Source organism: Lycium barbarum, chromosome 5, assembly GCF_019175385.1.
Source record: "Lycium barbarum isolate Lr01 chromosome 5, ASM1917538v2, whole genome shotgun sequence".
Taxonomy (NCBI): domain Eukaryota; kingdom Viridiplantae; phylum Streptophyta; class Magnoliopsida; order Solanales; family Solanaceae; genus Lycium; species Lycium barbarum.
Window position 1 is genome coordinate 7,188,214 of NC_083341.1, and position 25,031 is coordinate 7,213,244.

A 25,031-nucleotide genomic window follows, 5' to 3' on the forward strand; every position below is an offset into this window, starting at 1 on the left:
TCGTGTGCCCCCCTTGTGCATGTGAGAGGTATGAATTGTCCAGCCACGTGTCTGCTTCTCTTTTACCCAGTATATTCGTTCCTCTATCTTCACTTTGTCGACATAACCAAGAAATTCAACATTACCTATTAAGCAACCTCATCGATGGTGACGCCGGTCATCTTCTCCGGTAGTGTTCTCTCTTCAATATCTATATCTCCGTTAGTTTGGTTATAGTTTTTACAAAGAATATTTGGTTGTTTGAATGTACTGAAAGTGAAACAAGTGAAAATAGATTTTTTTTAGTGTTTTTCAAACTTTCAAAGTCAAACGTTAATTTTCAAATAAAGCGAAAACGTTTTCCCGAAAAAAGTGAAAAATCCTTATGGCCAAACAGGTCTGAATCTTTCACAGCTTAAGATGCAAGTGCAACAATGAGAGCAAAACTTCATCACTTCCAAACGACGGAAATGAAGAAGAAAAAATACTTAATGGTAGAAAGAGTACCATGATCAAATTCTTGCTAGGAGCACTTCTTTTTTTATTCAATTCTAAAGCATAATAAGAACAGGTTAAATTGATAATTCCCTAATGGATTTTGCTGAAAATAAAAACAAAATAATATTGTTCAGTAACCTTCTAGCCACTACAACAAACCTAGACTCCATACTAATTGTGCTAAAAGAGAAAATCTCATAAAAAAAATATGCTATAGGCTCACTACTAATTAATCCTGCCCTATATATAAACATACTTGAATAAAATCCTGCTAATACTCCACAATCCTCTGCTTTCTCATCTCCAAAACTTTCCTATGAGAATTTGAATGTAAAACAGCTGAAAAAGTAGGACTATTCGCCGGTCGATACTCGGGCAACAACCTTCCGGACTTATACCGGACCCCACAAGCGTTGCACAGCGTCTTAGGCCCTGTAGGACCCGCACGCCATTGTGGGGTCTTATCGACCCCACAATGCTGGCACCTCCTACCAAGGCTAGAAGCTCTTTTAGTAGTGTTCTTGAATTTCACTTGGTTTCTCCACACACATAAATGCTCTATTTGCAAATCAATAAAGGTGGTTCTTCGCCTTCTCTTGCTCCGTGCACCAACAGGGTAGTTAACAGGAACTTGTAGGCTGCTTCCATAGCCGGTCATAAACGCGTTTTCCTTAACGTTTACATTGTAACTGCTGTTGTTGCTGGTGCTGCTACTGCTACTATTTTCCAGTACTGAAACCGGGCTATGGTGATCAAACATGACACTCGGAACATGATCCGAAAATATGTCAAACTCTACTGCTGGAAATGCATCTTTATTTGAAAGCCATTCCAATTCTTCCTCTACAAAATCCTGCAGAATGCATTCCCATTAGTACTCTTCAACCATTTGTTTAACTCAAAATGACATTCATAATAGCCTCTGATTTTCCACTTCTTGGGAATAATAAGTTTTCTATACTACTCCCTCCTTTTCAACTTTTCAATTTATGCGTTGTTTGATTAGCTCGAAGTTTACAAACACTACTAAATAGCCTGAATTTTCGACGAATGTGCCGTCGAAAATTGGCTCGTGAAAAGGCTTATGAAACTTGTTTAAACATGCCATAATAATTTTTTTAGCTATAAAAGCGTGCTATTACGAATAAAATGAAAAGTTTAAAATTAAATTATTTTTAAATATAGAAGATGGACGGAACATACTAATACAGAAAGAGTGTCCTGTAAATTTAAACAAGGTGAGTGATGATAACTTTTTCCACAGTAATTGAGTTAAATAATAATTTCGTTGTTTTTATTTATAGCAGAACTTGAAAATATCTAAGAGGGCAATCATTTAGGTATCCGTTATAATATTCCACAAGAAAAAAGTCAATCTGAACTAGTGCATGCATGTGGACCAAATGTCCTTTTAAATGTATATAATGCAAGTTGGAAAACGGACAAGTCGTAGATATTCGTACAGCTCATATTATCGTGACATCCAATGCACCAATCATAAATATACGTCGGCCATTTTTTATTCCAAAAGCACCCCCCATATTTTATTTCCATAAATACCCCCATATTTTATTTCCAAAGTACCCCTATCATTTCTTATCGAAGAAATGGAAAAATTTCCTTTTTCTTTTGTGAATGGAATTTAGCCAAATGTTTCAATTTATGTGAAATTATTACCTTTTAAGTTTGTTTAAAAATCTAAAGAGTGAGTAATAGGTTCAAGTCGTGGAAGCAACATCTTGTAGAAACGCAAAATAAGGCTGCGTATAATAAATCCTTGTGGTTTGGCTCTTTCTCCGAATCTCGTGTATAGCAAGAGCTTAGTTCGAGCGGGAGCTTAGTGCACTGTATGCCCTTTTATGTTTAAAAATTTAACGTTTTTAGAAAATTCAAAATTAATTTAATTTAAATTATTAATTTATCCTACATAAACATTTTTTATAGTCACAAAAATGTTATACAATATTAAAAATTACAAATGTTAAAATTCTTTCATTCTTAAAATTTATATCTAAAATAGGTTCACATAAATTAAAACGAAAAAAATACTGTCATATAACGTGCCATGAATAAAAATTCTGAGGGTTTCAAGGGTAAAATAGTCCATATAAGGTATTCTCGAACGCCTCCACTTTTGTCAGTCATCTGTCGAGAAAGGGTATCAAAACTACCCCCACTTTTCACTTTTATTCACGAAAATGCCATTCTATGGGAAAATAGCAACAAAAAATTAAAAAATCAATCAAATATGACTTACAGGAAATGAAGGGCTATGATCATCAGGGAGAAATCCAACGGTGTTTGACGATTCAAAAGAAGAAGAAGAAGATTGGTATTTCTCATCATCCAAAGAGAAATTAAGAATATCATCATCTACCATGAAACATGTTGTTGGGTCCAAACCTTCCATATTCATAAATTTTGTTTCAAGAAAGGAAGAAATTTTTTCTATAGAATTGAAGAAAGAAATTCAAGAACAAGTGTTTGGTTTTTTTGGCTATGAGTTTGGTTTGAATTTGTTGAACAAGGAGAGAAATTGGGAAGAAATAGTGGTGAGTGGGAAGAGAGAGGGTCACTTTCCTCTCTCCTTCTTATTATAATATTTCTTCCGTTTCAATTTACGTGATACTATTTAACCTGACATAAAATTAAAAAAATTTAAAATATATGATTTAAAATGAACTTTAAATATTTATATAATTATAAATTATTTTATTAAAAATAAAATAAAAAAATTATAATTAAATTATTATTAAATAGATAAATGTAACATTCTTATTAGAATAAAGTCATTATTATTGTTGTTACCAATAAAGGCCGATGTTTCTTATTGGATGGCGATTGGCACAAGTTGGCAACAAGAGGATGTTGATTTTTCGCCTGCTTTTCTTATTTTCTTTCCTTTTACGGGAAGCATTTTCTATCCGAATTTTTTTCACTCTTGTAATTCAAACTCGACACCTTTGTTCACGTGACACACTTTTCTTTTTAGTCTGTAAGAAAAAAAGTTAATTTTTTATATTTAAAAATAATTTAACTTACGAGATAATTTATAGCCACAAAAATATCTAAAGCTTATTTTAAACCATAAATTTTAAAAGATTTTCTTTTTTCCTTCAATTTCGTGTCTAATCAAATGATATCACATAAATTAGACAGAAACAATATATGAAATAGCACAAAACAAGTCTGAGCTTACTCATGTTACCGATTTCAAGTTCAGATAAAGAAAAATAATTGTACTTGGCCTGTAATTAGTGGCATAAAAATTAGTTAATTCATGATGAATGCTCCCACTTATCTAACCTAATGTTACTATCTGTGACTATATCTTTTTAGAAAACTATCTCCAAATTCACAAGAAACATTGACCAATTACGGATGCCCTTATAAGGATATATTCGATGTATTTAGCTGCCAATTTCAGGTGTACATGCATGGGAGTGAAGAAATTACTTTGACTATAAAACCATGCATATCTGTTACATGATTAATGGAGCAGAATTACTTATCCATATTTAAGAGGAGATTGGTATTAATAAAATTGCATTTATTGTGTTGATTTAAGAATTTAGACCAAGAAATAAATTTGAATCAAGAATTTGGGTGAGCTTGGCTTGATATGATTCAGTATTAATTATTTCAGCCGGTCAATATAAACAATAATGATATATAATCTCAAAATAAATACTACCTCATAATTGTGTATATTGACTTGCTGAAATAAATCTAGGTTGTTTGATACTTTTGGCCTTTTGGGTGTGATTTGTTTTTGCATCAACATTTATCAAATTGAATAAATTAAAGGTCCAATCTTGAATATATGTATTAATCGTAAAACAAATAAAATGATCTTTGTGGTGAAAACATAATTCCCATTAAGCCATGCATTAAAATGACTCTATTGCCAAAAAGAATCTTTTACCAAGTTAAGCATTATAAGTTAGAAAACGTGAATCAGTTCCTTTTATGAAAGTGAAAGTAGAACGAAATATCAAGAGACATAAAAAAAATTTGTTCTTTTTTTCAAAACATGGTTTGGTTATATATTAGCGATTTTTCGGTTAGTTTTTGAAGATGAGTTGAAACCTATTTTTCAAGTTAAAAATCTTTTTTTCACTCAAAAAGTTTCATTTTTTTTCAAGTAAAATACATGTTCAAACATAATTTTAACTTCCAAATACTCCCTCCGTCCCAAAAAGATTGTCGTAGTTTGACCTGGCATGGAGTTTAAGAAATAAAGAAAAACTTTTGAAGTAGATGGTCTAAAATAAGCCTTAAATATTTGTGTGACTGTAAATTATATTTGGGACAAACTTATAAGAAAAGTAAGATAATCTTTTTGGGACGGAGGGAGTATTATTTTTTAACTTTGATATCAAACAAAAAAATTCAAGTTCTGATCAAATTTATGTCCAAACTTCTGTTTAATTAGTTCAAAGCTGAATATGTAAGTGATTATTTACATTTATTCTTTACCACAAAGATCTTGCTAAGAAGACATTCGTTCTTTTTTAAAAAAATCTAATTATCTGCATTTGTTTATTTCAACAAGTAGGTACGTGTCGCTTTGACATCAATTATATTTAGGTATTTGTCTGTGTCAAATCGACAAGACCAAACACAGAACTAGTGAAAGGACACCCAACATTTCGTGAACTTGACAAGGACTATACACTTGCCTCTATATTTTATTATCGAATAAATATTCACATGTGGTTTCATTTTGGAAAAGTTAAAGTAGGATACAAATCTAAATAGTAATTAAAAGGTTAATGGGCATTATTGTCATAACGCATGTATCTTACATTATTAGCCAGCGCTGGCCGCTTAAGCAACTCGACAAATTGATGTGTCGATCATCCAATAAGAAAGTGCCACGTTTGTTATTGATTACTCCCACTGTCTCAACTTTCTGTTTACCTAGCATAGTTCTGATCTGAGAGTCGAGTAGTTTAATTTTAACCGTGAACTCCAGCATGAAATTTTTGAGTTTTGTGAAATAAGATTTACATATTTGAAAATTACGTAAAAAATATTATAAATTATAATAATTAATAATTCAAAATACTTAATAGATATATATAAAATATTATGTCAAATAAAGATATTTAAATCTCAAAATTTTAAAGGCGTCACTTAAATTGAGACGGAGCATATAATACTAATTTACTTGAAAAATCTTTGACTATTCCGACAACGCATGTGGCGGCGATAATGTTGTGTTGTGTGATTTCTTCAAATGTCTCTTAGTAGATGTCACGTACTTAATTTTCCTTTTTTTTTTGTGTGTTTAATGAAGCGTTCAAAAGTCGTAATCAAAAGCTTAACACAAGATTTAAAGAAATGATGAATGATTCAAATTGAAACTACATGGTTCTTGACATTTTATAATACTAAAGAAATACTCCCTTCTGTCTCAATTTATCACGGCGTATCATTAGATGCAAAATTTAAGAATGGAAAAAAATTTAACTTGTAATTTTAAACTTTTAAATATGACATACTTTCTATAATTATAAACTTGTGTCTCTTAAGAATAAAATAAGAAAATTATAGTTACGTAATTTTTAAATATATAATACGACATTTTCAAAAATATGACAAAAGAAATATAGTTGTTTAACAATTGATATCAATCTTATTCTCTATGTTCTCTTTTCATATTCCAGACGTTTTTCAATATTATGGATTATTAACAACTAAAGAAGAAGCCCCATATTACTTTTAAAATTGTAAAGTTTATTTTAAAAGTACTAATATATATATATATATATATATATATATGTTAGATATTTTGACTCTCGTCCTTAAAATTTTGTTACTTAAGATGAGATAAGTAGATATTTGTTTTAACACGACTTTTCTAGCTAGATTCTCTTGACTTTTTTCTGATTAGTGTGACTTAGTTATTTGTGTAATGTTTAAATTGAACTTCATAGTGGGTGTGATGCCTTTGAAAATCTAAAATACTTGTAGAATTTATTGTCGAACGTTTTTATATTCCTATGACTTTCCTCTTTTTTTTTTTTTTTTCTTCAATCAATTTTCATATTATTTGCATTTTCCCATTTTGTTTGCCGGTGCTTTTTAAAATTAGTTTGATTGTAGCTAATTTGTCATGAGCTAGGACCCACCCATGTTTCCAAACTTCTATGATTAATTAGTGTAGTGGTTAGATGCTTGCAACTACTCTCCCATTTTGCATGTGATACTCACATGAAAAAGTCATGTTGTGTGTTCTAAATTTGTTTAATTAAATTGAAGTGGAAGAAAAGTAGCTTTGCCTTTGTGATTAAAATACACATCTAACTCAATCAATGATGTAGTCAAGGGAGGAGATCTTCCTTGTTTCTCACAAAAAGGTTTATCAAAGTTAGGGGTTGGTTAAAATTTAGTCTTTCTATAATTTTCAATAAATTTCAGTTTAATTTTTTAAAGCTACATTCAACATCATTTCTAATTATAAGAATCCCATAACTAGAGTTAATTGCTAAAAACCTCTCTAAAGTACTATTACGTTTTATTAACATTTCATACTTAAATTATGTCATGTTTTCTTCCCTCTAAATTATAGCTTTCAAGGGTTAAAGCTCCCTTGACTTAACAGATAGCAAATTGTTTGCTAGCACTTACTTAGAGGCGCGTGGAAGTAAAGTAAGTTATCCATGCGATTTTTATAATGGCGGAAAACGATCTTGAACTATTATTGTTTTGCAAATTTCATACTAAAACTATCAAGGTGTTTTCATTACCCGTGAACTATGATTTATGAAAATTAACCATCCCAAACACCATACCCCCACCCCGGCGCGCGCCCAACCAAAAGCGACATTATTCATATATTCACAAAAAAATTTACTGATGTCCATTTGAAGAGTGTTGATGCAATATTGTCTCCATTTAAGAAATTTGTGCAAATATAAACTCAGCCCACAGAACTTCTCCTTGTTCCTCTTTCTTCTTCGTTATTATCCTCCTTTATTACTTTTTGTGGCACTTCCTGTTTCTCAAGTTCCTCTCTTAATCCATTGGTTTGCCATTATCCTTGGTTAACAATACAACAATGTGTTATAGAATAAAGGGAAATTGACACATAGGTACAAGTCATACATAAAATTGGCATTCTTTTGACCCAAAACGTATTTAGCAAAAGTAGGCCTAAAAATAATGGCATTGTGTAGCCAATCTGGTATCTAACCCCTAAAATCATGCTAAGTGGAATATTCTTTCTCCTAAAATCACTCCGAGCATAATATTTTCCCCTTAAATTCACGCTATATTAGGCATTCTTAAAAATTAATATAACGTAATAATAGGGGCAGAATCCAAAGTTAGTTCACCTTCTTATGTGTGAAATTAATACATTGTATACATTCCATGAATTCACAATATATATAACAATGTATACATAGTACTTCACAATACATATCAGAACTTATACATGGTACTTCACAATATATAGCAGAATGCATAGATGGTACTTTAAAATATATATATCAGAGAATGTATACATCGTACGTCATATGTATTAATATACATGATACTTTAAAATATATAATTAATGTATACATTGTACTTTAAAATATATATATCTGAATGTATACATGGTATTTTAAAATATATATCTGAATGTATACATAGTATTTTTCACAATATAAATCTAAATGTATACATAGTACTTCATAATATATATCAGAACTTATACATGATACTTTAAAATATATATCTGAAAGTATATATGGTACTTCTCAATAAAACAAATTAAAAGACTAAAACTCGCCAAAGCCTATATCAAATCCACTGGAAATTTTGGAGAATATAGCAATTAAGGGGGAAGAATAAATAACTGTAGAGATTTTCATGGAGAGGTTAACGTGTAACGAGGCTTATTTAAGGATAAATACATTAAAGATGAGAGAGAAAATGATCTATTTTTCCGGTGAAGGAATTAACTAGAAAATGTCAAACATTTTATAGAGATGTATATTTGGTTATCAGATGCCAATTTTAAAAAACGTAGGCTTTTTTTATGCCAATTAGTCTCCCACGGTGTCATACCATGCCAAATTCCCTAGAATAAACACTAGGTGCGGGTGGCCCATGCCAGCAGGCCCAATATTGTGAAATTTGAAACTTTTATTTTATGATTAACTTTGCTTTGATATGAAATTGCAGTTAATTTTTTTGCGCGGATTGGCGGGTGGTCTTTAAATTTTGCCCCTCATATTTGTGGTCTTTAAATTATGCCCCTCATATTGCTAGTCTTTAATTTTGCCCTTCGCATTGCAACACTGAACGTTCACGCAGAAATCATGAGGTTCTGAGTTCGAACCCCCGCTCAAGCATAAATTAAAAAAGAAAACTGCAAGGCAAGGTTTGGGTCGCGTGTATGCCGGACCCGGCATACTCATGCCTTATGGGCAGACTTGGCATAAGTATGCCGGGTCCGGCATAACTTTGGTAATTCCTTCATAAGTTTATGCTGGGTCCGGCATAATTTTGAGATCTCATGTCAACTTTTTACAGATTTTTAGTGACATCAAAATGCTCTATTCAAGTGGTTTTTGTGTCAATGTGGCTTAAGACTTTCTTTGCTACATTTCCTGTATTGGATATATTATAACTGCTCTTGTTAATATATTATGGGGTAGTGTTAGAAAAGAGTAGTTGTCGTGATTTTGTTCTATTATATCTAAGCCTAGTTTTTCATGAGTATTAACACTATGATAATTGTTGACAGCTTTTGCATAACGATGAGTGAAAGAGGTCACGCACAAAGTTTTTACCATGAAGCCTTTTAGTTCTGTAATAATATTGGAAGGAGGACAATGAAATTCTTCCTAGGTACCCTCATCCGGTGGGGGCATACTTTTAATGGGCAAACTTTTATGCCGGACCAGGCATAAACTTGTGAAGGAATTACCAAAGTTATGCCGGACCCGGCATACTTATGCTAAGTCTGCCCATAAGGCATAAGTATGTCGGGACCGGCATAAGTTTGGTAATTCCTTAACAAGTTTATGCCGTTGGGGGCATACTTTTAATGGGCAAACTTTTATGCCGGATCCGGCATAAACTTGTGAAGGAATTACCAAAGTTATGCCGGACTCGGCATACTTATGCCAAGTCTGCCCATAAGGCATAAGTATGCCGGGTCCAGCATAACTTTGGTAATTCCTTCACAAGTGTATGCCGGTGGGGGCATAGCGAATTTAAACTCTGTCTTGCGAATTTTTTTTAAAATTTTGACTGTGTGAGGGTTCGAACGTGGAACCCAAGTTTAGCCGAAGGGCAAAACTTAAAGATTTCAAATATGATGGGCAAAATTTAAAGACCACCCCAAAAGAAGGGCAATTCTGCGAATTCATGATGCTTGTAAATAGCAATTAAATCAGATATCATATAACAGTGATATATTCTTAGGAGCAAAATATCCACTTATGGGTGTCACATGGTTGTCAAAAAACATCTTTAGTCATATAGACTAAATGCAGATCTATATGAGTTAACATAATTCTTCTAAACCGATGGTATGACCTAAAACAGCTCCAAGGTCAAGATGCTAGCAAAAGAAAGTTAATTAATCACACAAGTTTCAAAATCAAAGATCAAAGATGCCAGCAGAAGATTAAAACATGAGTAACCACCAACCACTATTGCCAGACACACCTCGAGGACTATCTCTTGTCACACAACCTCCATATTATATCAGCCACCTCCCCTACCGATCACCTCTACTGCCAACCATCACCATCAACACGACTATCACATTGAGAATTATTAAACAAACATTGTCAACCACCTTACTCCTCCATCAACCACATCCACCGCCAACCATCATACTGACCAACAACATAACGCCACCATCTAATACCACCACAAAGGTTTTGGAGTGTGTTTTATCTAATAAACAATTACAACATCAAGTAAATTAAGATTTTCTCCAGTATTTCTTGAATATAATATCTAAATAATATTATATTTGAATCTCACATTTTTTTTAAATTAATATAAATATACAATATCAAATGCTAAAAAAAAGAGGGGGGGGGGGGGGGGGGGGGGCAGACTGGTGCACCACACTATTAAAAAATCACTATTTTCCCACTGAAAAATCATCAGTGGCTATTTCTCAATGAATGTCTGTGGGAAAACATAAATAGTAGAGTTTCCACACGAACATTTATGAAATTTCCTAGCATTTCAATGAAAACCTATTTCCCACCATGCATTTTTCCAGTGAAATTGTTCAGTGGAAATGAGGTGGGAAAATCATGTTGTATAGCACAAATTTCCTACTGAATGCCGGTGGGAAAAACCTCTAATTTTAGTAGTGCTAAGCTCCTACTATGCACGGGCAAGCCAGACCACAAGGGTCTATTGTACGCAACCTTACTCTCCATTTCTGCTAAATGCTTTTAACAGTCTTTATTATCACAATGATCATCTATTGCAATGTAAACGATTTCATTAAGGTGTAAGGATCCGTGGGAGATGATTCCACAGCAGGGCTTGCCCAATTCAATATATAAATTTTACTCTCAAAATGACTTCTACAAAATAGGCTTCCAACGAAAGAATTGACTAGCTTATATTAAAATTACAGATTTCAAGTGGTTCGACGAGTAGCTCAATCGTGTCATATCTTCTGTCTATTTTGCTATGTTATCATCTGGAGGAGCTCTTCTCATATTGACATTGATCAGACAAATATGATCCATTAGTGAAAAGCTCAAGAAAATGTTTTTCAAGCCTCTTTGCTCCTGAACCTGGTCTTATGATTTCAGCGTCTCCCCAAACGGAACATTTGTTAGTTTCGGTGTCACCTAAACACCATCCACCTGGCACTGGTTCGTCACGATTGCGGTGGAGAAGTTCATGGTCGATCTTATCAAGAACCGGATCGTCTGCCTTAAATGGCGAGGCAAATGCTGCTCCACTCATCACCAGGTCATTGAAGTCACTTGAGTTGAGCCGGCGAGCTTGTGATCTGGAGTTAAAAGAAGCATAATGCATGTTGTGGTTGATTGTTGTCCCGTTGAATTTTTGCGAATTGCACAAAATGGTTGGGAAATAAACAGATTCCGAGGATGGAGAGTTTGACAAGTACATCAACAGAGTTCTAGGGAGGTTATCCGAGCCTAAGATGCAGAACTCGGTAAACTTCCGACTCAAAATAGCAGATGATGACCCTGCATTAAGAACACATTAGTCGGAAGAAGAATGAAACTCATGCAAAACCTGTGATCTATGACAAATTGACTGGTTATAAATGTCCTGTTTAACTAAGTTTCTACAAAATAATACAGATAAAGAGGAAGATAGAGAGAAGATCTCGTGGGAAAAAGTGCCACTTATGCAAAAACGACTATAAAGAAGTATCAGGATGGTTGGAAAAACAGTTCCTCATTGATGATGATGCTTCACTTTTCTAAGCAAATCAAGCCTTCAAAACCAAAAAGAATTATTTTCACAAGAATGCCAGCTTAATAAACTAAGTTGTGCTAACTTTTTATTTTTTATTTTTTATTTTTTTATGACAAGGGAACCCGCAGCCGCTAACCTTCGGGTGCGCACAAGGTAAACCTTGCTCCTGTGCAATAGGCCGCAAACCACACAGGAAAGATAACCCGCACTACGCAAGCCCCGTACGACGAACTCAACCCAGAAGGCAATTATTGATCATGTCATAAAATACCATTATGACCATGCCCTGATCGTCCACCCCAATGCCATATTAGTCACAAGTCGAGAACTGGAATTGAACTCTATGTGATCAAATCATAGGCAGCCCCCCTGAGACCTCCATTACGGATGCCCCATGCTCAACCAACAAAGCCACCCTAGCGGGCTTTTCAGTAACTTATCAAATATGTTTTCACTAATTTCACTGAAAGATCACGCCAAGAGCAATTTTTTACTAAATTCCTTCCCCTAGTAATTATCTATTACTGACTGTCCCCATTAATCGCCCAGGCATCGACCCACGAAAAATCAATTTTAGACTTATTGGTAATCCATGATCAACTTCCTTCTGTAGTACCCTACCCCCAGGGAAATTCGAATCCCTGCTGCTTCATCACTTTATCCATGCATGTTTCTAAGTAAAAATAAAATAAAACAAGATGCATTTCAATGCCATCCCTAAACACCCGTTCCCTTATTTACTCATCCAAAAGCAAGGATTCAACTAAAAATCATCATTTTGCATGGTAAAGACTCAAGTAACAAACTCTTGTAACACTTAATATGAATGATCTGCTACAGATCAGCAGACTGAATAAGTTAATATATTCAAAGTAAAACTAACTCTCCAATATACGAAAGTAAAGAGGCAACAATCAAGGACACCTAAATTGCATTGTATTTCTGTATCGGGTCGTGGAGATGCTTCCTAGAGGCTTAGGGATCTTTTTATGCCTGCTTCATCTAATCAAGTACTTCAACTATGGTTACGGCTCTATGAGGGTTCTAAATTGTATTTTCTTCATTAGAGACCTTTTGGCGATTTTGGCTGGAGAGAAATGCAAAAGCTTTCAGAGCCTGATATGCAAGGGTAAACCATATGAAGAAAGATGGTTCTCCTTGCTTCTTGAATGTTATAAGACTGATAAATGAATGGATTATGGATCTGAAAACCTTGTGCAGATCGTTCTCCTTGCTTCAAACTAATTGCCTTCTCATCTTTCTAACCCGTTCAGTTCTGATTAGTAAGTTATATGGACTTCCAGTGGTTTTTGTCTTCCTTTTTTTATAGGTATTTTTTTTTTGTCTCCTTTTTCTATCATTTTTCTCTTGTTTTCCTTTTGCTTATTTCTCGTGTTTTTCTTCCATCTTCTAAAACTACTACTACAACAACAACAACATACCCAGTAAAATCCCACCCAGTGGGGTCTAGGGAGGGTAAAGTGTACGCAGACTTTACCCCTATGGCCCTACCTTTTGACGGGTAGGGAGGTTGTTTCCGATAGACCCGCGGCTCAAGGAGAGATGAAAAAGTATCAGTAACAATAAAAAAAGACAGCCCGGTGCACTAAGCTCCTGCTATGCGCGGGATCCGGGGAAGGGCCGGACCACAAGGGTCTATTGTACGCAGCCTTACCTTGCATTTCTGCAAGAGGTTGTTTCCACGGCTCGAACCCGTGACCTCCTGGTCACATGGCAACAACTTTACCAGTTACGCCAAGACTCCCCTTCAATATCAGTAACAATAAGCAGTAATAAATCAAGATAATATGACGACGTAGTAAAAAAGAACAAGCAATCCAAAGCAGTATAACAAGACATGGCAAGCTACTATCAAACACAAGGGCCTACAAGAGTAATACTACAACTACCATTATGAAAGGATAAGTAGAAAAACACTCAACTACTAACTAACCCTGTACCCTAATACGTGACCTCCATAATCTCCTATGGAAGGTCATGTCCTCGGGTAAGTCGGACTTGTCTAATCACCTCTCCCCAATACTTCTTCAGCCTACCACCTCTTCTAAAACCGTCCATAGCCAGCCTCTCACACTTCCGTACTGGATTCTCCGCCCATCTCCTTTGCACATGCCCGAACCATCTCAATCTCGCTTCCCGCATCTTATCCTCCACAGAGGCCACTCCCACCTTGTCCCGGATGTCTTCATTTCTTATCCTATCTCTCCTAGTATGTCCACACATCCATCGCAACATCCACATCTCCACAACCTTCTTCTTCTGTACGTGAGAGTTTTTGACTGACCAACACTTCGCTCCATACAGCATAGTTGGTCTAACCACCGCTTTGTAAAACTGGCCTTTAAGTTTTGGTGGTACTTTCTTGTCACACAAGATTCCGGATGCAAGCCTCCATTTCATTCACCCCGCACCAATACGATGTGAGACATCATCGTCAATCTCTCCATTTCCTTGAATAATTGACCCGACATACTTGAAACTTTCTTTCTTTTGAATGGCCTGGGTATCAAGCCTCACTTCCATGTCAACCTCTTGTGATTCGCTGTTGAACTTGCACTCCAAGTATTTTGTCTTGGTCCTACTCAACTTGAACCCTTTAGACTCCAGGGTCTGTCTCCAAACCTCCAACGTAGAGTTATCTCCGAAAAAAAGAGTTCAGGATGTCCTCGTTTTTCTTCCATTTTCAAACTAATTCGTTCGAATCTGATTGTCTTCTTCCGTCAGTGAGTCATTGAGCTTATATCATATATCCATACCTTACATAGAAACTGTAAATTCTCTCCACATGGTTTTCGCGTACATCAATATCATTGTAACAGGGTGAAAATTTCTAATTAAAATAACCGATCTTTTGTTTACCAGGTTTAACAAGCTGAAAATTTCTATAAAGAATTGGAAGGTCACATTCAGAGAGGAAAATGGACATGATACAAAGCTACATAGTGGATATAATTTTAATGCTCTTATATTTTTAAGAATTCACAGGAAGTTCTGTAACAATATCAGGCTTAAGCAGGTCAATTAGTCCAAGTTGAATCAAAAAGCACCTTCCATTTTAGTGGGACATCATTTTAAAGTCAAATGCAAGTAAATATTCTTCATAAAAAAAATCAACACTAAACGTGTGAATATCTAGAAAAGATGATGGGAATCTGGTAGAGGTGCTAAATTAGAGACTCTTTTTTGGCCTGCAAAAGAAGCCCAATCTGACAGGCCCAAAACCCAAAAAAACCTAACTGAACATGAAAAACATCGAACCAAACTGAAGTTAATACTACGTTTCGGTTTTGGTTTCTAAAATGACAAACCAAAAAATCAAAAAAACGACGTCCACCCCCTAATAGAGGTGGTGGCTAAAAAAGGGTAAAAAACGAAAACACGTCTTTTCATTCTCTCAAAGGAGGTGTGAAACACGCACACGGCCATGTCAGCAGTTTGTGTCTAATACGTTCTTTTTAGCTAACATCAGGTGTTCAATAGGTTAAACCCTTAGGCCTTAGATAAGGTGTCTAGGTGAAAAATTCAGACAAGTTTAGGAGTTGTCTATGTATAATACACCACCCACACATGTTTCCTTGTTTTAAAGTATCAATAACACCTCCGAGAACTTCCAAGAAATTGTTCCAAAGTAAAATAGTAATTCTAAACAGTTCCTACACCCTTTCCCTTATTCTCCTATCCAGAAAACTATGGTTCCACTTAAAACTGTAAAGACCTAAATGATAGACCCGTGTGATTTAACATGAATGATCTTTTGCAGATCCATAGTGTACAGAAGTTGCTGAATCCAAAGTTAAACCTAATTTCGATATTGTAGGAAAAGTGGCAGAATCAAATCCACCTATTTTTGCATTGCATTTCTGCATGAAGTTATAGAGAGAGTTCCTGGAGATTTAGGGATATTTTATGGGGATAATTACATTTTTGGACCACTTAAAAAGATAATAGCCAGCAAAATGTATAGGTTTGTATATTAAGTATAAATGTACATATAATATACATAAGCAGTGTATAGGTTTTGTATATTTTGGCTATCGCCCGTAATTAATTTCGGCCGATGGGCCAAAAATGAAAAAGCCCTATTTTATGCCTTTTTCTTTTGCTCAAATAGTTCTAAAAGTTATAGCTCTATGAGGATTCTGCTATCTATCTATTCATTTCATTGGAGACTTCTTGGTGATTTTGGATTTAGAGAAACGCAAAAGTGTTCACTGCCTGATACATGACAGCAGAAATTCCGGAGAAAGACAGCTTTCCTTACGTCGGAGTGTTATAAGACTGATAAAGGAATGGAATCAAGTAACCTTTTCTCTTTAAAAAAGGTTGCTTGTTCTCAGCTGAGATGATCATAAGCCTTTTCCAAGTCCAAAAGAGCACAAGCATTATTCACACATGCAATACCTATTGATGCAGATAAAACAATAGTCAGCATCCTCACCTGTGAATAATCGATAAGCATCTGGCAGTTCCCGTTTTTGAGTGGCATAATATACTTCACTTTCCTCTGCAAGATAGAGCCCTGGATCCACTACTATTGGTTTCAATTTCTTTGACCTACACCCATCCAAAATAGCAATATTATTAAACTCTAGAAGCACATGCTATCCACGTTTTCATATCCTTTAGTAGTACATACGGAAACATATAACATGAGAAGGATATGATCATACTCTCTCCAACCAATGTAGCTCGAGTGGTTGACAAAATTAAGATCCTTGGGTAGATATGATAAAATGTGTAGAAGATCTGAAAATCAAGAAGAATTTGCACCACATGACTCATCACCAAAGAGAAAGCAAGGTAAGCGGAGAAATGAGTTCAATGAAATTATTTATTGATTATGTAGCGCAACGAATCCAAACATATCAATGGCACAGTTCAATGACAAGAATTTGCAAATCAGTTATCACTCATCACCAAAGATATAGCTTGGTATAAGGAGATATCATTTTCGTTCAATGACTACACAGCTTCGTTGATCTAAACTCTAACATAAGCCAACCCATATACCAATGAACATTTTCATATAAAGAAGGTACCAATGCACTCAAGGGTGTGGCCTAGTGGTCAATGAAGTGGGTTAAGAACCATGAGGTCTCAGGTTCAAATCCAAGCAGAGATAAAAAAACTAGGTGATTTCTTCCCATCTGTCATAATCTTTGGTGGTCAGAGTTACTTGGTACTTGTTGCTGGTGGGAGGTAGCTGGTACCTCATGGAATCAGTCCATATGCGCGCAAGCTGGCCCGGACATCACGGTTATAAAGAACAAAAGAAGTTACCAATATCAATGAACTTCTTTTACAATCTCTAACAAACTTCTCCAAGAAACAAATTGCATCAAGTGTACGAATAATCTCTTCACAACAAAAGGTGATCAATGGTCATTGTAAAGATAACTTTTTCTTTTGATTACCGTGGTATCCGGCCAGCTTGCGGACACCTCAACTACCTCCACCAGGTAACTGCAAACCAACATAGATATCGGGTAACTATGTCCACCAAGAGCATTTTAAGATAACTATATTTTGGATAACCGTGATCTCCAGGCCAGTTTGCCAGCTCCCACCAGCACAGGTACCAGATAACTATGTCTACCAAGGTCATTCTAAAGATAACTCGCCTTCACATAGTTTTAGACTTGTCACATAAACCTATCTTAGAGCCTGTTTGGATTGGCTTATAAGTTGCTGAAAACAGCTTATAAGCTGTTTTCAGCTTTTTCTAGTGTTTAGCTGGCTAGCTTAAAGCCATTTTGTGCTTAAAATAAGCCCAAAAAAATAATTGGGCCCGTTTGGCTTAGTTTATCTAAAGCAGCTTATAAGTTAGTTTTCAGCTTATAAGCTGCTTTTTTTTAAGCCCATCCAAACAGGCTCTTAGTAATATTTCAATTGAGATCCTAACTCACGAAAACATGGAATTTGTCACTCAAAAAGCCCAAAAAATAGCTAGCAAAAGAAATCCGAAACAAAAACAGTTACCCCCTGTGTTTTAATTTGTTTGTCTAACTTCTCTTTTTAGTCTTTTTCAGAAAAGAATATCTTTTTCCTAATTTGGAAACTCTTTAATTTCAACATCACACATGACATGTTTAAAACCACAACATTTAAGGGTGTGGGTGTTATGGTACATTACACATCTTTAAATTTAAGACAGATTCAAAAATCTTCTTTACTTTTTTAAACTCCTTGCCTAATCAAACAGACAAATAAATTGAAACGAAAGCAGTAAAAGCTAAAAATTTTATTTTTTTTTAAATTTCATACCATCTTGAGTAACAAGTGGATAATCATCAGCCAATAGATTAACAAACCAATCCCAAGAACTCGAAATCCTCAAAAGAATAGAAGCACCATGTAGTGTAGCAGACAATCCACAACTCCCAATTGAATACCTGAAATCCGCTTTTCCGGACAACATTAACATTCCACACATCTTTAATTTAAAGACAACAATATTCAAAAGTCTTTCTTTTACTTTCTTAAACTTCGTGTAAGTCAAAAACCAGACAAACATTTTGAAACGGAAGGAGTAAAAACAAGAAAAATCTACCTGAAATCCGCTTTTCCCACAACATTAACATTTTGGGCAGCCTTAAAAACAGGCACAGATTGTACAGCACGCGCCAGATCATCACGTTCTCTTGGAGTAGCTTTTCTATCAAGATGAACTAAATACTGATTTCTTGGATGGTAAATGGACAAGAGTAAACGGAGTATTCTTGAAGAGTCCTTTGAGGATCCGGAAATGAGGTAAGCGATGGAAGGGGTATTTTGGTCATTTGGGTAGTTGTGGAAAGTGGGGAAAAGGGAAGGGTGAGGGTGGGAGTGGGGTGGAGGAGGGGTGGGGGAGGAAAAAGAAAGGGAAAGTATAAGGAGAAGTGAGAATATGATGGTTGTAAGGAGGATAAATGGTGTTGAAAAAGTGATGCGGCAAGTGTTGTTGTTGTTGGTGGTGGTGGTTGTGGTGGCAGAAGGGGTGGTTGTTGGTGGTTGAAGGTGCATTTTGTTGCCTGGTGATGGTGGAAGTGTGGCAAGTGTTTTTTGTTTTTGTACTTTAAGATTCTTTGTTTCATTGGTTTGTTTGTTTGTTGGGAAAGGGGTCAAAACTGCCCATCGATTCTGACAAATGGCTAAAAATATCCTTGTTTTTATAAATTTGGGTAAATAATTAATAATGTTTTCAAATGGGATCTTAACAAAAATTCACAAATCACCTAAAATAACCTGATTTCATATTTAAATTCGATCCAACTACATAAAAAACACATATACGATCAACTTGTTCCAAGTCCTACACTTGGAGTAACTAGGCACAGGAGCGGATAATCTATGAGTTTTTTATTTAGTTAAATCGGATTTAAATGGAGTGAATTTAAAAATAAAATCGGGTTATTTTAGATAATTTTTATTAAGATATGAGTATATTTGAAAACTTTAATGACGGAAGAATATTTTTTATTCAAATTTATAATAGAAGATATTTTTAATTCTTTTTTTAAAATAGAGGGTATTTTTGACCTTTTCCCCTTGTTTGTCAGTAATCAGTACGGCTGATCCATGTTGGTATTTCAATTTTTAGTTAATGAGGGCACGTATACAAGAATCTTTAGAACGGTGCTCCCCAAAGAAAAGCTTAGGGAAAAAGACTAATAGGGTCGTCGGCTAAAATTTTAAAATTAGTTTATTTTAGACAAAAATCATAGATAGCCCCTCTAAACTTATTCACATATTTGTCATGGCTACCTAAACTGACGTTTGTTTCAAATTGATAAGCCACTTTGAATTTGTACCTATTGAATACTTTTTTGCCAATCATTCAAAAATATAAAATTGTGTGTGCTACACTCGCGAATAATATGACAATTGACGAATTAAATAATGACGTGGGGCATTTGGGTCAAAAATATTATCAAAAAATTAATTATAAGAAGAGAAAAATAAAAACTATTTAAAATATATTTAATTACTAATTAAAAAATATAATTTAATAATAATAAAAAATAAAAAACATATTCTTGAAAAAAGCCCCTACCCACCCAACAAACCCTTCCCCTGCCACAGAACTGCCGTCCCCGCAGTTCTTTTGTTTTGTTTTGATCCTTTCAACTTTGGTGATCTATTATTATTAGATTACATAGATATATTAACATATTCGGACAGAACCAGCTTGGGCATAAAAATGGAGCTTCATCAGAAATATTTTTGACACCCGAATTCAAAGTTTCTTATTCGATTTTAGTGGGAGACATCAACGGCATTAGACTGAGTTAAAAAGTGTGATTGGTGTGTTTTACAGCAACGAGCAGCGGCGGCAATGGCAGCATTGGTGATGGATCATGGCTGGGTGAAAAAATGAAGAAGATGAGCCTAAAAAAAAAATTAAAAATAATAATCTTTCATGTATTTACACACACATTTCATGTATTTTTAGAGGGGTATTTTTGACCCTTTTCCTTTTAAAAAATACTCTATTCTTTTTCCTTTTTAGTAAAACTTTGAAAATTAATTTTGTTGAAATTGCCTGTTTTCCCATTTTCCAGTAAAAGTTCACAAAGTTTTCTGCAATTAAAAATAGCGTGGAATTTCCGTGACTAAAAAGTCTAAAATCTAAAGGTAAATTATCAGCACACCCATTCAATCAAAACTCTTTCAGAAAAAAAATAGCAAAAACATCCATGGAAGAAAACAAAATTACCAACATAATTAAAGAAACTCCTTTATTAGAGTGGCCTCAACAAGCATGGACTAATTTACAATTAGTTCGTCAAAACTCACCATTAATTCAATGCATAACAAACTTTGTTTCAATGGATTTTATGGCAAACACTCTTTTATCAGCAGGTGCATCACCAGCAATGATACACTCCATTGATGAAATCCCTGAATTTACACCAAAAACCCTTGGAGTTTGTATAAATGCTGGAACACTCACACCTGACTGGTTACCTGCTATGATGTTGGCTGCACAGGTACATATTAGTTGTCATGTTTCGCTTCTCTAGAGTCAAGTTGACTAATCTTTAGAGCTAAATTGGATTAGATCAATTTAATATTTTAAAATTATAATTTAGATATGGCAAAAAAATATATCTCTAAATGTTGATCAAAATTTATATAGTTTGACTTTTAAAAAAATAAAAGTGGACAAGTAATAAGGAACTGAGGGAGTAAGTGGAACAAGAAGCAGAAGCCCGCATACGGGTTCGGCCGAACCCAATAGCTTTTGTTCAGAAATTTTTTTAGGGGTCGTTTGGTTGGTGTGATAAGGATAGTAATCTCCGGATAAGATGCAGGATTATTTTATGTTTGGTAATGGGTACTCCATCTGTCTCAATTTATCTGATACACTTTGCTTTTTAATTTGTCCCAAAAAGAATGATACATTCCTATATTTAAAAATAATTCAAGTCACGGCTTGTTTTAAACCACAAATTTTAAAACTCTTGATTTCTTTCTTAAACTTCGTGCCTAGTCAAACTATATGACATAAATTGGGAAGGATGCGGGATTATTTTATCCCACGTTTGGTAATGAGTACTCCATGCGTCCCAATTTAAGTGTCTTAGTTTGACTCTTTAAGAAATAAAGAGAGACTTTTGAATCTTGTGGTTCTAAATTAAAGATGTGTTTAATGTACTAAAATGTTCTTTGAATCTCGTGGTTATAATCTTGATGTTTGAATTATCTAACTTACTAAATATAGAAAGAGGCACTCTTTTTGGGACAGACCAAAAAGGAAAGTAAGACACTTAAATTGGGAGGAGGGAGTTTAATTAGTCCCGAGATTATTTTATCCCACCATTTGTACTAAAATGGTTGGATTACTATCCCATATAGAAGCTGGGGATAAAATAAACCCATGGGATATCCTGTCCAGCATACCGAAGGACCCCTGATATACAAATATTAAGTTTAGAACTCAGTTATTAATACTTGAAGTTGTCGTTCTAAAATACAGAATCTATAAAGCTGAAATCCTGACTCCGTGTCTGTGCAGGTTGCTAACCAGTTTAAGAAGCCTTGGGTGCTTGATCCTGTTGCTGCTGGTGGATCAAGTTTCCGGTTAAATGCGTGTTTGGACCTACTTGCTTTAAGGCCTAGTGTTGTTAGAGGCAATGGGTCTGAGATTCTTGCTCTTTTTAAGGGTTCTGTTGACTCAAATTCTAAGGTAAGAAAATATATGTGCATTAGTTTGTGCAAAGCTGTTTTGGCATAATATATGCTCCATCTATTTCAATTTGTTTGTGTTAGTTTGACTGGGCAGAGGTTTAATAAGGTAAAGAAGTTTTTTAAATCTTGTGGTCTTAAAATAAATATGATGTATAATGGATTAAAATGCCCTTTAATCTAGTGGTCTCAAACATGCCAGGTGGGATGTTGAAATTAAAGAGTTGTCAAATTAGGAAAGAAACATTCTTTTTGAAACAAACTAAAAAATATTGTAAGATGAAACAACTATGGAAGACCATTCCCATTTGCATATTCTGGACTATATGGTTGGAAAGAAACTGTGCCTGTTTTGAAGGGAAGAAATGTCACATATATGTAGTGAAGAACAAATGTTTGCATAATTTATATTTCTGGTGTAATACTAACACAATAGAGAATATGGATCAATACATGGATTTCTTGAATCTGTTTGGTGGGAATATGTAGAATTTGTCTGGTTTGGGGATGCTTAATCATGTACTGCTTTGTACCATTTTGGTACTTTATTAATAAAACTACATGATGCATGTAAGTTTTTAGAGTCAATTTTATCTTTGTTGGTATGCTTACATTATGTCCAGTGTTTGCTAGGAGGTTTTTCAATCTGAGACTTGGATGTGAGTAGAACATGTAGAGAAGACTGAACTATTGTGAAACTAGCCAAATGGAGCGAAATAGATAGTACTCTTGTAAGATTTATATAGCCGAACACTAAAGGATTGGGACTGAGATATAGTACTTCTTATATTTTTATTTGAATTTCCTAATGATTTTCTCTCTTAGATGACAATCAAGCCAAAATGGATCCTTTATTTGGCAGTCATTTATTTTTATTTTTTTTGGGGGAAATGCTTAGTTTTTACCAAAACGCTGCATTTTTATGCAAGTTTTGGTAATATCAGGTCTCCTGATTCTTGATCTCTCCTTTATGTAAGACCTACAATATACCCTGTCTTTAACATGCTGATGTAAGAATGGGAGGACGAGAAGGATCTTCTCTCATTTTTGCAAAGTTAACTCCTCTTCATATTCCTCTTCATATTCCTTATAGTATTTCTTATGCTATAATCAGAAAATTTGTGAAGTGGGGCATTTCTACCTAATAATGGTATAGGCGGATTGGTAGCAGCAAAAATTCCTAAAACTGGTTAAGAACCTAAGTTCAACATATGGGTTAGGAAAGGAAAAAAAAAGAAAAAGAAGGTTAATCTGTAGATGGTTTAACGATTTTAAGATATACTTATATGACTAATTATGGACGGTAATGTACAGAGAATGAGATCGCTAAATGAAAGAGCAAGTAATCTGATGAAATATTCATGTGATTTGATCTATTTGTCTACTTTCAGGACAAATTCTGCTACCAGTGGCCATAAACATCAAAGTGATATACACGTGATTCTGTTGTTCTTTACCCTTTAACCTCTTTGTATCTTATATAGAATTGTGTGCTCCAAGTGAAAATTTTCTTATAAGCCAAGTTTTGTTTTTGAGAACCGAGTCGTTACTGTATTACAATTTTCGCATTCCTATTCTGTTTCTTATTAAGCCACTAAATTTAATTATTGTGCACATAATGTCTCATCTGTTTCCATTTGACTGATTTAAGGGTGTGGATAGTGTACACGGTTCAAGCGATGCTGTTGAAGCCGCAAAATCCCTTGCTCAACAACTTGGTAGTGTAGTTGCTGTTTCTGGAGCTGTTGATTTTATCACCGATGGTGATAGGGTCGTCTGTGTGCATAATGGGGTGCCTATGTTGCAAAAAATTACTGCATCTGGATGTTCCGTCTCTGCTCTCATTACTGCCTTTGTCGCAGTTGATCCATCTCATGCAGTTGAAGCGACAGCTTCTGCATTGGCTATCTTTGGTGTCGCCAGTGAGATAGGGATGGACATGGCTAAAGGTCCAGCTTCACTGCGGACACAATTGATTGATTCGTTATATGGACTTGATGAAGCTACTGCACTTGGTCGAGTAAGAATCAGCCACTTCTAATGCTTAGAGGAGAAATGAATGTGTCATTGTCTATTAGACCAAATGTGAAGTTTTGTAGCATCAAGTATATGTCGAATAGTCCCTTCATGTTTTTACTTGTTAGATTTTTTACATACTTTAACCCGTAATAAAAACATGCGTTTTTAAGTATCTGACTGATAATCATTTTTTCATTCCTCTAGAAACTTGTTTTAGATTATGGATTACCACTGTGGCTTTAAACGCTTAATCAGACGTAACATTTTTAGCTCAGTATCCTGCTTCTCCCACTTGTATGCTGTAGATTTCATAAAAGACAAAAGAGGCATTTGTCGAGGGGAAATTATACGGTATAAGGAGATTTCTAGAGTTTGGTAGCTCTGTTTGCCTTCATTTTGGAGGTCAAAAATTGTGACCAAGCATCATCATTGGTGTCATATCTGTGTCATAAGCAGAAATTTTGTTGAGATTCACCCTTATGCAGGTAATCTGTGGAATTAGTCGAGGTGGGCACAAGCTGGCCTCGACACCACGGTTATCAAAAAAAGAATCTCCAAAGTATGAAACCTAGGCACAGCACTACTTGGCCCATAGAATTAGGGTATGATGGAACCTTCTCAAACTTGTGAGCTATTCTGTGCCATTTTTTGGTGTTGGGGAACAAAATTAGGTTTAGTGTCCTATGTCTTGGTGGGAGCAAAAAGAAAGACCTGAATGGAGAAGAGCACAAAAGAGAAGATAAGTCTCTGTTACAAGAAGAAGCAATGAAAAGACAGAAAAAAGAAAAACCATAACTTCAGATTCATAAAGATTGCTTCTGAAGACATAAATATCTGGCTATATTTTCTGCCAGAATGAGAGAAACTTGAAAGACAATCAAGTTAATTAAATTTAACCCAAAGTCAATCCACAATTT

At 34.8% G+C, this 25,031-nt stretch overlaps 3 protein-coding genes across 3 annotated transcripts; 1 reads left to right on the forward strand and 2 right to left on the reverse strand.

Moving 5' to 3' along the window:
- Window positions 1-488: 488 nt before the first annotated feature.
- Window positions 489-3,042, reverse strand: LOC132640298 (GATA transcription factor 1-like). The gene is made up of 2 exons (XM_060356822.1): window positions 2,735-3,042; window positions 489-1,330 (listed from the first exon to the last, which is right to left on the reverse strand). Exons 1-2 carry the CDS (start codon window positions 2,891-2,893, stop codon window positions 749-751), a joined length of 741 nt encoding a protein of 246 aa, XP_060212805.1. The 5' UTR covers window positions 2,894-3,042; the 3' UTR covers window positions 489-748.
- A 7,886-nt stretch (window positions 3,043-10,928) lies between these two features.
- On the reverse strand, window positions 10,929-19,044 carry LOC132640299 (beta-glucuronosyltransferase GlcAT14B-like). Its single transcript, XM_060356823.1, has 5 exons — window positions 18,479-19,044; window positions 18,193-18,320; window positions 16,599-16,674; window positions 16,367-16,482; window positions 10,929-11,672 (listed from the first exon to the last, which is right to left on the reverse strand). Exons 1-5 carry the CDS (start codon window positions 18,928-18,930, stop codon window positions 11,149-11,151), a joined length of 1,296 nt encoding a protein of 431 aa, XP_060212806.1. The 5' UTR covers window positions 18,931-19,044; the 3' UTR covers window positions 10,929-11,148.
- A 1,013-nt stretch (window positions 19,045-20,057) lies between these two features.
- On the forward strand, window positions 20,058-24,286 carry LOC132640301 (hydroxyethylthiazole kinase). The gene is made up of 3 exons (XM_060356825.1): window positions 20,058-20,897; window positions 21,926-22,096; window positions 23,747-24,286. The coding sequence occupies exons 1-3, from the start codon at window positions 20,604-20,606 to the stop codon at window positions 24,134-24,136; spliced, it is 855 nt and encodes a 284-aa protein (XP_060212808.1). The 5' UTR covers window positions 20,058-20,603; the 3' UTR covers window positions 24,137-24,286.
- Window positions 24,287-25,031: the final 745 nt, after the last annotated feature.